This window comes from Balaenoptera ricei, chromosome 21, assembly GCF_028023285.1.
Source record: "Balaenoptera ricei isolate mBalRic1 chromosome 21, mBalRic1.hap2, whole genome shotgun sequence".
Taxonomy (NCBI): Eukaryota; Metazoa; Chordata; class Mammalia; order Artiodactyla; family Balaenopteridae; genus Balaenoptera; species Balaenoptera ricei.
Window position 1 is genome coordinate 21,704,763 of NC_082659.1, and position 15,290 is coordinate 21,720,052.

The 15,290-nt window shown below is 41.2% G+C and overlaps 1 protein-coding gene across 5 annotated transcripts in view; it reads right to left on the reverse strand.

Moving 5' to 3' along the window:
• TRMT9B (tRNA methyltransferase 9B (putative)) overlaps positions 1-15,290 on the reverse strand; it is a 56,341-nt gene that overhangs the window by 12,604 nt on the left and 28,447 nt on the right. For 3 of the 5 annotated variants that reach the window (XM_059909198.1, XM_059909196.1, XM_059909197.1), the window contains exons 2-4: positions 7,870-8,066; positions 5,656-5,781; positions 1,309-1,463 (exon numbers count right to left, since the gene is read on the reverse strand). The exons of 1 other annotated variant lie outside the window; for it this stretch is intronic. In XM_059909198.1, coding sequence (XP_059765181.1) covers positions 1,309-1,462 — 154 coding nt within the window. In that variant the 5' untranslated portion in view covers position 1,463; positions 5,656-5,781; positions 7,870-8,066. Of the gene's footprint in view, positions 1-1,308; positions 1,464-5,655; positions 5,782-7,869; positions 8,067-8,879; positions 9,093-15,290 lie in introns of those variants that run through there. One more of the 5 variants, XM_059909199.1, reaches the window with a different exon arrangement.

A 15,290-nucleotide genomic window follows, 5' to 3' on the forward strand; every position in this document is an offset into this window, starting at 1 on the left:
TAAGAGTTCCAAACTCACTGCATTTTATGAAACCAGATTTTTTTTTAAGTTGACATGATACAGATGTTTTTAAAGACTCTCCACTTCTACATGACATGTACCCCTTCCCCAAATTCTACACTGCTCGCACCATCTTTAACAAGCCAAAAGCCCTGGGCACATCTGTTTCTCTTACCAAAATTTAGAGCGAATGTCAAATTAGACGGAACTTGTAACTGTAGACTTACGATTCTTACGGTGCCGTATGCATGTAATTGCTAGAAAGCAGTTTTAAGTGGGCATGCTTCAAATAGGAATCCTACCATGTCTTAAAACTTAATCTTAGATCTCCTGGGCTGTGATTTACCACTTCTAGATTCCAAAAGATACTGAGCCAAAGTCCTCCAAGCAAATCATTATTTGCTTGATTATGAAGATATGATCTAATTAAAGATATGCTCTAATAATAAGACCCCTAAGGAATAGTTAAGGGAAAGGATCCATGAGATTCATAAGAGGTTATAGGACCTCTTCTATAATCTCACAATTCTGGCGCTTCTGTAGAAGGCGTGAGAGCTACTCAGCGTGAGCCACCAAAACACTGTATTCACGAATGTGAATGTCTCTAAGTTTATTATTTTTTTAAATCATTCAGTGTTTTTTAAAGTATTTTTTAAATAAATAAATTAATTTTTTGGCTGTGTTGGGTCTTCGCTGCTGCGTGAGGGCTTTCTCTAGTTGCGGCGAGGTGGGGCTACTCTTCATTGCAGTGCGTGGGCTTCTCGTTGCGGTGGCTTCTCTTGTTGCAGAGCACGGGCTCTAGGCGCGCGGGCTTCAGTACTTGTGGCACGTGGGCTCAGTAGTTGTGGCTTGCGGGCTCTAGCATGCAGGCTCAGTAGCTGTGGCGCACGGGCTTAGTTGCTCTGCGGCATGTGGGATCTTCCCAGACCAGGGCTCGAACCCGTGTCCCCTGCACTGGCAGGCGGATTCTTAACCACTGCGCCACCAGGGAAGTCAACTCTGAATTTAAAATGGTCAATTTCACAAGCGGCCATTTCAATCCTGATTTATTCAAGCAACGTCAGTTTGACGTGGGAGGATGTGCACGAAGGCTCTGAAAAAATTGCCACTGTCTATATGTAGATTTGAGGGGTTTTCCTACTTTCTGACTTGACTGTATGAATCTCTGCTATAAAGTGAATATTCCAGGTGCTGACATGCCAAGGACACAATTTCAGACTTCTGGTTAGAACAGAAATGAAAAATGAATCTGAAAAGGAAAGGCATGATGGAATATATTTCAGATTACGTGGCACCGCCCCGGGTTACCTATGTCAGCGATGAGGCTGCCAGGCTTCTGGTCCTGGAGGAACTGGCGGACACGAGGCCAGGCTTTGCTCTGCAAGTCGCTGAAGTAAGGAGCGGTGCTCTCATACACATCGTGCACGTGCTGCTTCTCCAGCTGGGCAGCTGCATGATCCATCCTGGGGAAAACAGGGCCACGCCAAGGAATGCAGTTCAGAGTAGGCACCAGAGATGGCTGATGGTTGTGCGGATTTCCTAAAATTGGGAACTTACAGCTGCCAAGATTGTGCTGCTTTTATACTTTTTTTTTTTTTTTTTTTTGGCCATGCCTCGCAGCATGTGGGATCTTAGTTCCCTGACCAGGGATCAGACCCACAGCCCCTGCACTGGAAGCACGGAGCCTTAACCACTGGACCACCAGGGAAGTCCCTGTTTTTATACTTTCTTATAAGCTGCAAAGAACACAGCCTTCACTGGAACCTCACCAGAGTTGTCAAAAGACTAGCAAATGCATCCTTCTTACCTGCACATCTTCGGAAAACAGTCATTTGGGAATGAGCTAATTATAGTATGTTTCTCTGGAAGATCAATTCTTAATTTTGGAAGCATACACAAAGGTCTTAGCAAAGGTTCACTTTGGATAAAATCGTTCTATCGGATGCTAAATAGATTTTAAAATTTCATAGCACGTCACTCAGCACTCCAATCCAATCACAAAGCCCGACTGATTCTACCTTTTTAATTTTTTTGGATTCCAACCATTTCTCTATATCCTACTGATTCTGTCTTAGAAAAGGTCCTCATTTCTTGCCTGAATTGCTTCAACAGGCTGTAAACAGTTTTTGTTTGTTTGTTTGCCCTTCAATCCCTTTCCTTCAATTATGCCACAATTGTTTTTCTACAACATAAGTCTTAACTGTGTTGCTTCCTATCTTAGACTTCTTCAAAGGCATTTTATAGCTTGTCTGATCAAGTTCAGGTATCTCAGGGGGCATACAAGGCTCTTTTTGATCCGGCCTCCATTTTCCTCTTGAAGCCATTTCTCACCGTCCTTCCCCAGCATCAGATGCACCTGTAATACTCAGTGATCGTGGCTTCTCAGGCATGACACAGCCCGTGTCATCCAGGGGCTGGACGGGTGCTGTGCATTACCAGGTGAACTCCTGTTCATCCTTGGCATAGGCATCGCCTCCTCCAGGAAGACTTCCCTGACTTCCATGCAGGATAAGGGCAATCAGAAAGGAGTGGGCAAAGTACAAGAGCAGCTCTTAGAGGCCTCTGCTTATTTGGGGTTTGATCTTTTAATTATTGTCTTGTGGCATGTGAGTGAGGAGTATCCCAGGGAAGGGCTCAGAATGTGGCTTTTTACCAGTCAATATGAAAGTATTATTGATCTCTGGAGAACCCATTTGGCCCTACTCGTGCATATCAGCTAGCTCAGTCCTGCCCCTTGTACTCCTGTTGCATCCCATGCATCCTCTACAGATTACCAAGGGCTGTAACAGTCTGTTAGATATTCTTCTCTAGCACTGGCTGGAAGATCCTAGGTAACGAGGACTTATCTTACTTAACGCTGAATCCTCAGTAGTTAGCACACAGCAGACCTTCAAAAAAATGAACAAATAAGCAAACAAACAACCAGAATGGACTCTGAGTACAGAGGGTAACATTGGCTTTGGTAGAAGAGAGTAACCTGGGGAGTGTGGGAAGAGAGGGGACCCTACACCCACAAGCTTGTAGATGGGAATATGGTAAGAGAAGGGATTGTCCTTGCACAGCCTCTGTGTTCCCTCCATACGCCCACCCCCTCACTCTAGGAAGTAGGAAGCACTTGGGTAAGATGGCATCTGATTAGTTACTCCACTGTGAAGTGCCTACCCCTCCCCGGCTTTCTGTTTAAGAAATATGAGAGATACTTTGAGACCATGTAAATATCCTATTTCTCATCATCTCACTCACCACTTATAGCATCCAATCCATTGATGCCTCTTTCTAATTGAAGTATAGTTGATTTAAAATATTGTATTAGCTTCAGGTGTACAACATAGTGATTCAATATTTTTATAGATTATACTCCATTTAAAGATATTACAAAATAATGACTGTATTTCCCTGTGCTGTACAATGTAAACTTGTTGCTTATCTATTTTATACATAGTAGTTTATATCTCTTAATTCCATAACCCTCTTTTGCCCCTCCCCTTCCCTCACTGGTAACCACTAGTTTGCTCTCTATATCTGTGAGTCTGTTTCTCTTTTGTTACATACATTCATTTGTTTTATTTTTTAGATTCCACATGTAAGTGAAATCATATGGTGTTTGTCTTTCTCTGTCTGACTTACGTCACTAAGCATAATATTCTCTAGGTCCATCCACGTTGCTGCAAATGGCAGAATTTCATTCTTTTTTTATGGCTGAGTAATACTATCACCAAATGATAATATTCTAATTCCATCATTCCCTCAACTGTGAGGAAGAGCTTTTCAGGATTTACTCTTAAAACAAACTAGCAGTAGGTTATCCCTAATTACTACGGACCTGCCCACAGTCCCTGCAAAAAATCTGGCAAACTCCTGACAGAGTACAAATCTCATTTGTGATGTCTGACAAAACTTCCACGCAAACTGAAACAGCTTATATTGCACCCTCAACTAGAATTTACAAAGTAAACATATGGCTGGCTATAACTGCCTACACATGAGAAAAACCCAAACACTGAGTGCTTTTCTCTTTAATCAAATCTCAGTAGACTTAAGTCTGTTTAAAACTTTCCCCCCTCAAGGAATCAATCAGGCAATACAGTCTTGAGAACCGTAAAACAAATAAATTTTAATACTTTATTGCACTTGCCAATGTTAAGTGGCAATCAGCATAAACTTGATTCCCCTCCATCTGGCTCCAACTACAAGCTCAGAATTTGTAGTATCTGAACAGCACCCCGTGGAGACCTTTCTCTAAGTCTTCCCCCCAAGTTGCCCTCCTTCTGCTATAAACAAGTAACCTCAAAGAGCTATTATAAAGTGTGTGAACAATATAAATCCATTTTGTTTATTTTACATTTAAGATTATATTCTGCAGAATATATAGCTGACCATGAAATTGATTTGTAGAGTTGGGGCCATCCAATATGACATTTTCAACAGTCTGTGGATTTAAATTTCCTGCAGTATACACATATGCAAATTCCTTGTGAATTCGGTAATATGACTAAGCTAGTAAGACTAGTACTAAAGTAGTAACATAGGGTTCAAGCTGAAGCTAGGAAGGTAGGGTTTGGTTTAGCCAGGCTTCTTAATCTGTGTCCTGACAAATTCCAGGCCTTGGAGCTGATGCCTTGTTGGTGAGTCATGAAAGAAGAGAAGGTAATTTGAAAGGGACAGAGAAGTCATAGAATGTAATGCACCAAAAACTTGAAGAACTATTTTGGACTTTAAGTGCAATGGAAAGTGGTTCCTTGAACAGCGGAAGAGAGGAGAGAAAGTGATAGGAAGTTAACAGGAGAGGTCAGTGGCTTGGTGTGTTTCCCCTGGAGAGAGGAGCAAAGAGACAAACATCAGCATTCTCGCTTCCAGCAGCAGGGTGGTCAGCAACAGGTCACAGATGTGTGGTTTTCCTGTTCTGGGCATGTAACTAGGAAAACACTTCTCTACCCAGCTTGATTCAGGCAAAGCCGTGGGACTTGCTTTGACCGTTACCTGTGATCAGAAAAGACGTGAATCACTTCTGGGCAGAAGCTTTACGAGCCAGTGAGTGTCTCTTCGATCCTGGCAGCCTCAGCCCAGGTGCCTGAGTGACTGCTCTTTATGGAGGGACAGTGTGCATGTTTTAAGCCAAAAGTAAGGGAACAAACAGTTCATCATAAAGGATGTTGATTATCCATCTAGATAATGAAAAAGTAAACACTATCCATCATATTCTGTTAGAAGATAACTTGTGACTATGTGAGTTTGTCCCGTTTTTTCTTTATAAATACTAATACTTTTTACTGTAGATAGAACAAAATTGGGAGAAAACAGAATACGGTTCTATATCCCACTTTTTTAAACTTACTTTAATATTGTGAGCCAAGGAAGGAAAGGAGAGAGGCAGGGAGAAAGGACACTAATATCTGTGGACCTGAAAGCGTGGAGGCATCAAGGTATTGCTGGAAGCGGTTTCTGTCAACGTGTGTGTGTGTGTGTATTTAACAGTAAGACATTAGTTTGAAAAAGAAGAGAATCTGTCAGAGGTAGTAGTGAAAAATAATTTTGGAGATCTAAGATTCGAGGGAATACTTAATCTCTCCCCAAGCCTGAGCCCAAGCATTTATGACCATTATTTACAATCCCAGACATTTCAGAGATTAAATACTTTAAAAAATTTCTGCTTACCCACTCTTCCTTTGAGGAACTGCACCTCTCTTTGGACTTCGAGTGATGCTGGAGCCTGCCAGTCACGTAGGACAGGGGTGGACACATGACCTAATCTAGGACAATCATTTTCTCTCCCCTGGGAAACTGACAAGAGGTAGTTGAAGTCAAATCACTAAAGGAAATATCCTCCAGTTTCTCCTAAGTCTTAACCTTTCCTGAGGTTTGGTTTGCAGCTCTTCTATTCTATCAGCTACTTAGTATACTCCCAACAAATCCCTCCTCTTGTTTGTTTTGATGTTTGCAGGCAAAACACTTTATTTCAGACTTGAATGCATCTTCACAATCACCACATGGACATCAGGGGGTGTCACAGTGGAAGAGATGTGCTGCGGCCACCAGAGTCCCAAGAGGACTTGCCACACATAGATGAAAGGACTCTTGTTGGAGCCCTCTGGCAACAGAACATAGTGGGACGCAATGTCCTATTGGAACCAATGCTAGACTAAGAGAATATCAGAGCTGTTGTCATAGTGCTGCCATCTTTGCCACCTCTCCATCTTTCTTTTCTGTACTGCCACGACCTAGTATCTGAGCTGTTCTTACAGCTTTCTAGTTGGTCTCTCTGTCCCCCTTGCCTTCCTCCCACTCCTCACACCTGTCACCTCTAATATATCCATAATGCTGGGAGGTTGCAATACTCCTTTTCAATCAATATTCACTTGCTTGGAGACACCATACACTCCTATAGTAAAAGGCAACTGCAAAGACCACATTGCGTATGTGCTATTCTTAGCCTGATGGCTGTAACTTGTAATTTCCCTCCATGAACCCAAGAAAAGCAGTTTAGAATCTCTAGTTCATGCTGATGCTGGATAATTTTCCTATAATGTGCATTTGATAATCTCCCCTCTCTGTTGAAAACCCTTCAGGAGACTTCTATGAGATAAAGCTTGCACTCCTCCATCTGGCATTCAAAAGCCTCCATGACCTGGTCCCAGTCTAGCTTTCCAGCCATGTCCTATAACTGCCACAGCTCAAATTCTCAGCTCTACCCAAAGAACTCTACTCACCTTTCCTTGAGTGGGCCCTGTTTATAGCTCGTCACTCAGGTCTTTGCTGAAGCCAGCAGGCTGTTCTTTCTCATCTGAAATGCTTCCCTTCCAAAATCTTACCTTCAAAGTCTAGCTCAGCCTCTTTCTCCTCCATAAAGACTTTAAGGATAGCTATCCATAAAAATAATAATTCTCTCAGTATTTCTATATACTGCATATTTATTATCGCTATCACTCTTAGAGCATTTCTCCTGATACTATCTTGAACTCTCAACTTTGTATATGTTCCCAACTAGATTAGAAGCTCCTGGAGGGCAGAACTGAAATTTGATCTTTCTTTTATATATATCATAGTGCCTTCACTCAATAATTAACTGTAGAACTAATGAATCAGTGAGCTGTTTCCTTAGCTCCCTATGCAAGACAACAATGCTTTACTCTAGATAAACTGGTCCTCAAATATTCGTTCATAAATCATTAATCCCCTGGTAGGAGTCAAGAGGCACTCAGGAAGCAGGGCTAAGACTGAGCTTTCCCGGTTGTGTTTTGTGTTTCATAATTTCCTTCCCTTGCAGAGGCCTGTTTCAGAGATATACCCTAGACACACAATAGTCACATTTTTATAACTAAAAACAAATATAAATAACTATAAATTGTTCTCTTGTTATAAATGACACAGAAGACACAATATTTAAAAAAAAGAGAATAGAACTGCTTTAAATCTCAAAGATAGATTCAAACTGTAATTCTAAAGTGAAAATACAAATTGGTCTGGACAGTTCAAAGACTTTACTTACATTATAAAAAGACTTCATTATAAAATACATAGGTTTTTTTTAAAACCTTTTAATATATGATACTTCAAATGTAACACCTACATATTATTTTCAAGTACAAATTATACCGCAACCTTTTGAATGATAAAAACTATCATTTCACAATATGCTTAAGTCCTAGAAACACATTTTATTCTCTAATAAAACACTAAATACATTCTTGTCATTTTAACTCACCCTGGACAACTATTTTCAAATTCTTTTTTCCACCTAGTGCAAAAATAAACTCCAGCTTACCTTATATCACATTGTCATAAATTTTAAATTATAGGAATTGGGACTAATTAGGTTTCCCGAATATGCTCATATTATGTGAATTGCTGTGATAGCTGAAAGCTACTAACCTGAGTCATCTTGTGATTACAGAAAATTACTTCTTGTCTTTGTGATTCATGGCAGTTTCCACCCTCAGAAGTGATAGTTGTTGTTCATAATTTTCTCAATGTGTAATGTAAATGCAAAGTAGTAGGAGTGGAATCAAATAGCGAGGCCCTTCACACAATGAACCACTCTGTATGAGCCTTTGAAGGGAATACAGGGCCTATTAGGAAAAAAACAAATACTAAAGTTCATTTTACATAATAAAAATATTGAACCAGCTACAGCCCAGGTTGACCTCTTGACATATGCATAAATTACCCAGAGAAGAAGGGATTAGAAAGAACTGTTAATATATGAAACATGCCAGAACTATAAGAGTAGTTTCTGAATCAATTCCTCAGCTTTCTGTAAAACATACAGTACTTGCTCCCAAAATTAAATTGGATGATTTCATCTTGTTCCTTGAAAAGTTACAAGCACTGAGAGTCAACTTTGAATCCAGTGGTTTAATTAAATGTAACTATTTAAGAGATATGACTAAATGTTATTAAGTCATTCCAGTACAATTTAACTGTTCAATATTTGCTCATATTATCAGCTATTTCCATGTCACTTTGACAAGTATTCTTAGTTATTCTTCGTTGTTCACATTTATTTTTTTCTTTTTTCATAATAGAGCAGGTCTGTCATGAAGCTCATCAAAAGACTCTGAGTTACTTTTAAAAAAAGGACCTTCTATGACAGAAAGCACTTTGTAATGGAGAGGTCTTGGCGTGTAAAATGAGGTCTGAAGAGATGTCTGGCGTGGTAGGAAAAGCCCATCCTGTAACACCTGGGGACCTGATTCCTTACCTGTAAATGAGGCACATGGACTTTAATCTTTTTTTTTTTTTTCCAGGTATTACAAGTATTTAATACTTGAGTATTAAGCCCCCCCTCCCCTTTAAATTTGGGAACATTCTTTGTTAGCAGTCAGTGTATAGAGGAAGATACTATGGCCCGAATTCAAGAATCTGTAAAGGAAAAAACAAACCATTGCAAGTGACAGCTGCTGGGCTCAGCCAGGCAGAGGGCTTTCCTTCACGAACAATTTACACGGTTCATCTTCACTTGCTGGGTCAGCTCTGTGCTCCTCCGACACATCCCCCAGAAGCTTCGAGCATCTGACTTTAATCTTGATCATAGTTCTCAACCATTTTCCTCGGTCTTCACATCCTTTGTGTGTGCACCTCAGTGCCACGAACTGTACCCCTTTATTACACATAGTGATTCTCAGGATGGTCCCCGAACTTCCCCGAGCTCCCCATCCACTCCACTCTTGGTCCCTCTTTAAGAAGCACTGATTTGGGTGTGCTTTGGAAAGCTTCTCTCTGGTCTTCAGAATATGCATATACATTTTAACATGTTATCTCTCAGTCATATGCAGATATACGATCTGTACCACTGAGAGCCACGAAGCTTGGCTTTTTAGGAAGAACATTTAGGAAGAGTCTTGAAAGAGCTACTAGCCAAAAGATCTCATCTTTTCTTTTGCAATTTTAGAGCCTGCCTTAATCATAAAGGAGATGATGTTGTCGTCTGAGCCTCCATGCTAGTGGCAAAGCTAAAGGCTGTCCCCTGGGATTCACCTTCCTGCCCTGACCAGCCACCCTGGCTGTCTAAGCACCTTTCCTTCAGGCATTAGTGCCCAAATGCATTCACCCTCTCAGATATGCCACTGAGGACAGAGTGTTCCGAGCCTTAGTCACAAAGTGTAGCGAATGAAAAGAATTTCAGATAGTGCAGCAGGCATGTGTGAGCTACTCGGGTGAAAGCAGGGGTGGGGAACTTTTCTTCTATATCCCCGAATCATAGCCCCCAAACACCTATAAAGATAACTGACTTTCTATAAGTTTACTAAATTATGATCCAAATTTGCCTCTCTTGAAAACGAATCATGTTATCTTTTCCAAGAAGTTGCTGGGCAAAGACAAAATAGGGTAGTATCTATCTTTTAAAAAACTGAATTCAAATGAGTCCTTTTACTTTATCAGCCATACATCTCTGGAGCATTTAGTATTAAAAAATGCATTCCTTCTCCCTTTCTCCTTGAATAAATGGGTAACTGTCCTTGAGGGCAAAGGTGACTCAAACCTTTTGAAATTTTGAGGTTAACCATGTGTGTATATTTTCCTGGGAAGAGGGTCAGCACCTCAAACTATGGCTCAGGGGCAAAGTCAGCTTTTGGGTAAAAAAATCTGTATTAAATTAAAAATACACATTCATTCACTCAGTAAATATTATTTAAACCTCTGTTATATAAATATAAGGCACTAGGGATAAAGGTTTTTTTAAGTCCCCCAATTTAGGAATCCAAAATTTAATACGGGAAACATACAAAGAAATAGAAAATTAAAATATGGTAGAACCTTTACTATTCGTATGGATACATCCCGAGAGCTTCTGAGCTTCTGAATCCCCAAGCTACTTATGCCTTGCCTTATTTTATCTATCGATCTATAGATAGACTGATTGACTGATAGAAAGATTAACAGATAAAATAAACCTATTACAAATTACTACCTCATGGACCTTTGGGCCATCACAAGTATTTAAAACCACAAATGCCAAGAGCCCACATCTGGTATGATGCATGTTATGATCCAGGTGTGTACAGGTGCTATAGGAGCACGTAGGAGAGGCAACTCATCCAGCCTGGGGGGGTGGGGGTGGGCGGGGGTGTGTGTGTGAATGCTCCCTTGAGAGACTGACAACCAAGCTGGAGCTCTGAAGACAGTAGGGGTAAGTCAGGTAAAGTGGGAGTGGATGATTCTAGCCATAGGAAACAGCATATACGAAAAAAAAAAAAAAGAAATGAGACTAATTATAATCTTTGATGAACTTCAAGTAACTTAACAATAATAGCAAGACACACATACATGTACACACAACATATATTATTTACTACCATCCAGGGCAGGTTATAAGCATTTAACATATATTAACTCATTCAATCTACCCAATAACTACATGAAACAGGAACTATCTTGTCCCCATTTTATAGACAAGAAAACTGAGAACATAAGTGACTTTCCAAGGTCACATAGCAGAGCCAGGATTTGAAACCAGAAGGTTAGATTCCAGAGTTCACACTCTTACCTAGACAGTCGACAGGGAGGGAGGGAGGAAGGGAGGACAGGTGATGCTGTAAGAGTACGTAGGAGTCAGACCACATAGGACCTAGTTTAGCTTTCTAAGGAGTTAGATTTTATCCCGGACACAATGGCGAGCCATAGAATTATGTCAGTGAGAGAAATGACAAAATCTGATCTGGTTTCCAGAAATCTATGGCAGGAGTGTAGACTAGTGTTTCCTGGACAGGTTCACAGAGAAAAAACCTAGTTAAATATTTTAGACAAAGAATGATATTAAGGATGCTTAGGAGGGGGAAAATACAAGAGCTATTAAGGAGAGAGCATCACATTAATAGGACTTGGTGACTGATGAACAGTTAAGGCAAAGAACACACTGAAGAGGAAGCAGTGATACTGATAAGGCTGATCCTGTAAGATCTACCACCTCCATCCTAAAATAAAGGGAGAGAGAGAGTGAGAATGAAAGGCAAACAAAAGGAAACTTTGGTAATGACCATATATAAACTGTGACAAACGCTTCCTTTGGAATGCATGTGAATACAGCCAGAGAAGGTTACTTAAGATGTATGCATCTGCAGGAAAGAGGCTGTAAGAAGGACTAGGTGTTGTAACGGAATTGCCACAGTGATCAGTAACACATTATATTTTATAGTATGGACTGGGCTGTTTGTATATATCCCTTATGTTCTGTAATTGATGGCAACATTTTCCAGATAGGGACAGTGGATCTCATGATCGCTGCATCCTTGTTGAGTATTGCAATTTACACAGCACTCAGTCGGTGTCTATGGTAAAAATATGTGAAGAAAGGCAGAGAAGAATAAAAAAGAGGGCCCTTTAGATGGTGCTACAGTTCACTGTCAGAGGGAATACATCCGAGGGAGGGTTCAGGTTTGGACGTATTGTTTTTGTGGTATCTGAAGGACAACCGAGTAAGAGGGATATGAAGCTCAGGGCAGCAGGCTGGACTAGAAATCACTTAAAAATCATCATTATCCTAGGACTTGGCAGTGACTTTTTTTTTTAACTTTTACCATTTATTCCCAAAGAGAGAAAGTATATAGTGTTCAGACACAACCAAATACAGTTTGGTCTGACTCAAATAGCTTAAAAAACAGAATCTCCTGAGCACCAGCCTGGTCCAGGGGATGGACCCAAGAGGCAAAGGCAAGGAACCAGTTAACTATCATTTCTATTTACATGGAAAAATCTCTGCACAATTAAAAAATTAAAGTTGTTGGGCTGGTCCAGTGAAGAGGTAATAAGGTGTTTATTAACAACTCTTTTTCATCCGGAGGCAGTTAGCATTTATAATTTAAAACCCAGCCCACCACAGAAAGGGAGTGAATTAAATCAAGAGATTGTGCAGAGCAAGAAAAAAAATGAGGTTAGGAGACCATGGATCACCAAGAGTCAGCCCCAATACATGTTAGAGGAGAGGTTAGCTATGTGCCATTAGGGTTCTAGAGTAATTAGACTTAATCCAAGAAATACTGACTGAGAAACTACTAGGCAACTGTTGCTTTTGGTAGCTCTGAGAAGAACAGAGATGGGTGGCGCTCACTCTCAAGAAGCTACAGGTGAATATGAGAGTGACACCGAATAACGGTTGAATGACACCGTAGGGACCAAGCATATGATTTATCGATAGAGCAGCAAAGGTAGCAAGCAGTGTCAGCTTTTATAATTTGGGGTGGGGACTTCCCTGGTGGTCCAGTGGTAAAGAATCCCCACCTTCTGATGCAGGGGACATGGGTTCCATCCCTGTTCAGGGAACTAAGATCCCACATGCCATGGGGCAACTAAGCCTGCACGCCACAACTACTGAGCTCGCACGCCACAACTACTGAGCTCGTGCGCCTAAACTAGAGAGAGAAAAATCCACATGTCACAACTAGAGAGAAGCCCACGTGCCGCAACAAAAGATCCCACATTCCTCGATGAAGATCCTGCATGCTGCAGCTAAGACCAGTCGCAGCCATAAAAATAAAATAAATAAATATAATTTGGGGTGATCCTTTAACTCTGAGTATTATTCCCTCTAAATAATGAGGCATGTAAACCAGGGTGCTGTTCTAATTAGTATTGCCTATGCTACACAGAACCACTTAATGATACACCAGAGATTATAGTAGAAATGGTAGGAGCAGGGCAGCTGGCATTTCTAATTGAAATCCTATGAGCATAACAAACTCAGGGATTTCAAATAACAAAATATGTAGCACTGGGAGAATAGGACCCTCTCTGTAATCCCAATAGGGACCGAAAGGTTACCCTGGAGTAAATATATGTGGAAAGAATGTGGACAAAATGAGGGGGTTTCTTTTAGAGGAAAGATCAAATAGTCCCAAAGAATACTTGGTTTTTTTGAAAATGTTCAAAGACTGTGTGTCTAAATTGACTTCACGTCAGAATAGAATAGTATCTCCAGAATCTAAATAAAGGAAATGAAGGTGGTAACATCTAGGCGAGGAATGTGTGTCTGTATGAGGGGCGAGGGGTGGTTCCGGGTGGAGAATACAAAAAAGTAGGAAATGAGGAAGCACAATATGCATTATGAGATCTATTATCCAAGGCTGCTTCTCCGGGGGCACCTGCTAGGCCGTATTCATTGTGACTCTGTCACAGTTCATCTTGATTGTGTAGATTAGAGAATGCCAGAGAAGAACAAGAAAGTCAAATATGAGATTGAAGACAAATGAGAATATAACCCCCAGCTTCCCCCCAGCATTTGCTGCTCATGTCAATTTGATGAAACCAGCTCTCAGTCTGTGTTAAAGTCGAGGCAATAGGCTCCCGGGAACAGGAGCTGGGAAGAAGATGGTTCTGATATCACAAAAGACACAGCCAGAGGAGAAGCAGCACAATACCCATCCCCTTTCCTCTGAGGGAAGAAGGTTTCGGCAGGTTGCATGACAAGGAATCTCATGGTCATTTTAGAATCTTCTCGTCAAATGATTGTTCAAGAAGGAGCTTTTACGGGAAGCCCATGTAGTCAACCGTAAAACTATAAATCATGTGATGGTTATTCTAAGAATGGAATTAAGGGGAGAAATGTGAGAATGAATTATGTATTGGTGTATTTTATAAAATACGTTTATAATACAATTGACCCAAAAGAGGCACTCATGGGATATTACTGAAAAAAAATCTGATTGTATATTTGACATTCAGGAAGAGAGTCCATGTGCGAAGTACAGTAAAATCTGGACTGTCAAGTATATTGTCCTATAGATTCCACCTCCGTCTCATTCCCCTTATGCGTCTCCCCGTCTCCTTCCCCACTGCCTCAGCCTGAGCTTAAGCCCTCCCCTAGTAATCCAGGAGTTCCCACTCTTGTGGGTTTCAAGGACCCGGAAAAATCTCAAAGGGACATTTGGAGAACCAGAGGGACCAGCTGCTTCTTCACTTGAAGGCTAGCACACACCTATATTTTTTTAAAAACCTGTTATTCACTGACACCATGATTGCATCGATGAATAAACAGTTTATCCCACAGACGTTGGGAGGTCACAATTTTGAACTGAAGAAGTCCTTTAAAATTAAATAAAATTCAGCTTTATGAACAATTTACTCTACCTTTTTAAAATGTATCATTTTACTACAGATTGATGAAAACACTGTCACAAACCAACACTGGAATAAACAACTGGGTTTAGGGAATTCCCTGGCAGTTCGGTGGTTAGAACTCGGCACTTTCACTGCCGGGGCACGGGTTCAATCCCTGGTTGGGGAACTAAGATCCTGTAAGTCGTGTGGCGCAGCCAAAAAAAAAAAAAGAACTGGGTTTAGGAGAGCAGATTAATACAGTGGTTTCCAAACCCACCAACCTCCCTGCCTTCGCAGCTCTGTGCCCTGGAATTCATCCTCTACGGCACTGTCACAGGCATGTCTTGCGCCCCCTCTTCGGACTTAAAGAGAAAGTCCAAATACCTCAGCAGGTCATGAAGCCCTCCCCAGTCTGACCCCAGCCCACCCCCAGCATTGTCCCTTATGATGTCCCAGCCCCCAGCTCCATGCCCTGTGCTCTACAGTGCTATTCAACATCGCCGGTCCCCAGAAAGCCATCAGCTTAGCAACTTAGCTGATTCACACTCAGGCACAAGCTCCTTACCTGGTGTCACCTTTGTGACTTGCAATTCTCTGAATGGTTTAGACATTTGAGGTCTTCGTGCTTTTTATTCATCTCTTCCCTCTGCCTGGAATTACCTTTCTTCTCTAGCCCACCTGCCAGACACAGTTCTCTTTGAAGGTTCAGCTTGGGTCGTATTTCCTGACCCCAGCTAGGATTCACCGCCTTGTGCCCCCTT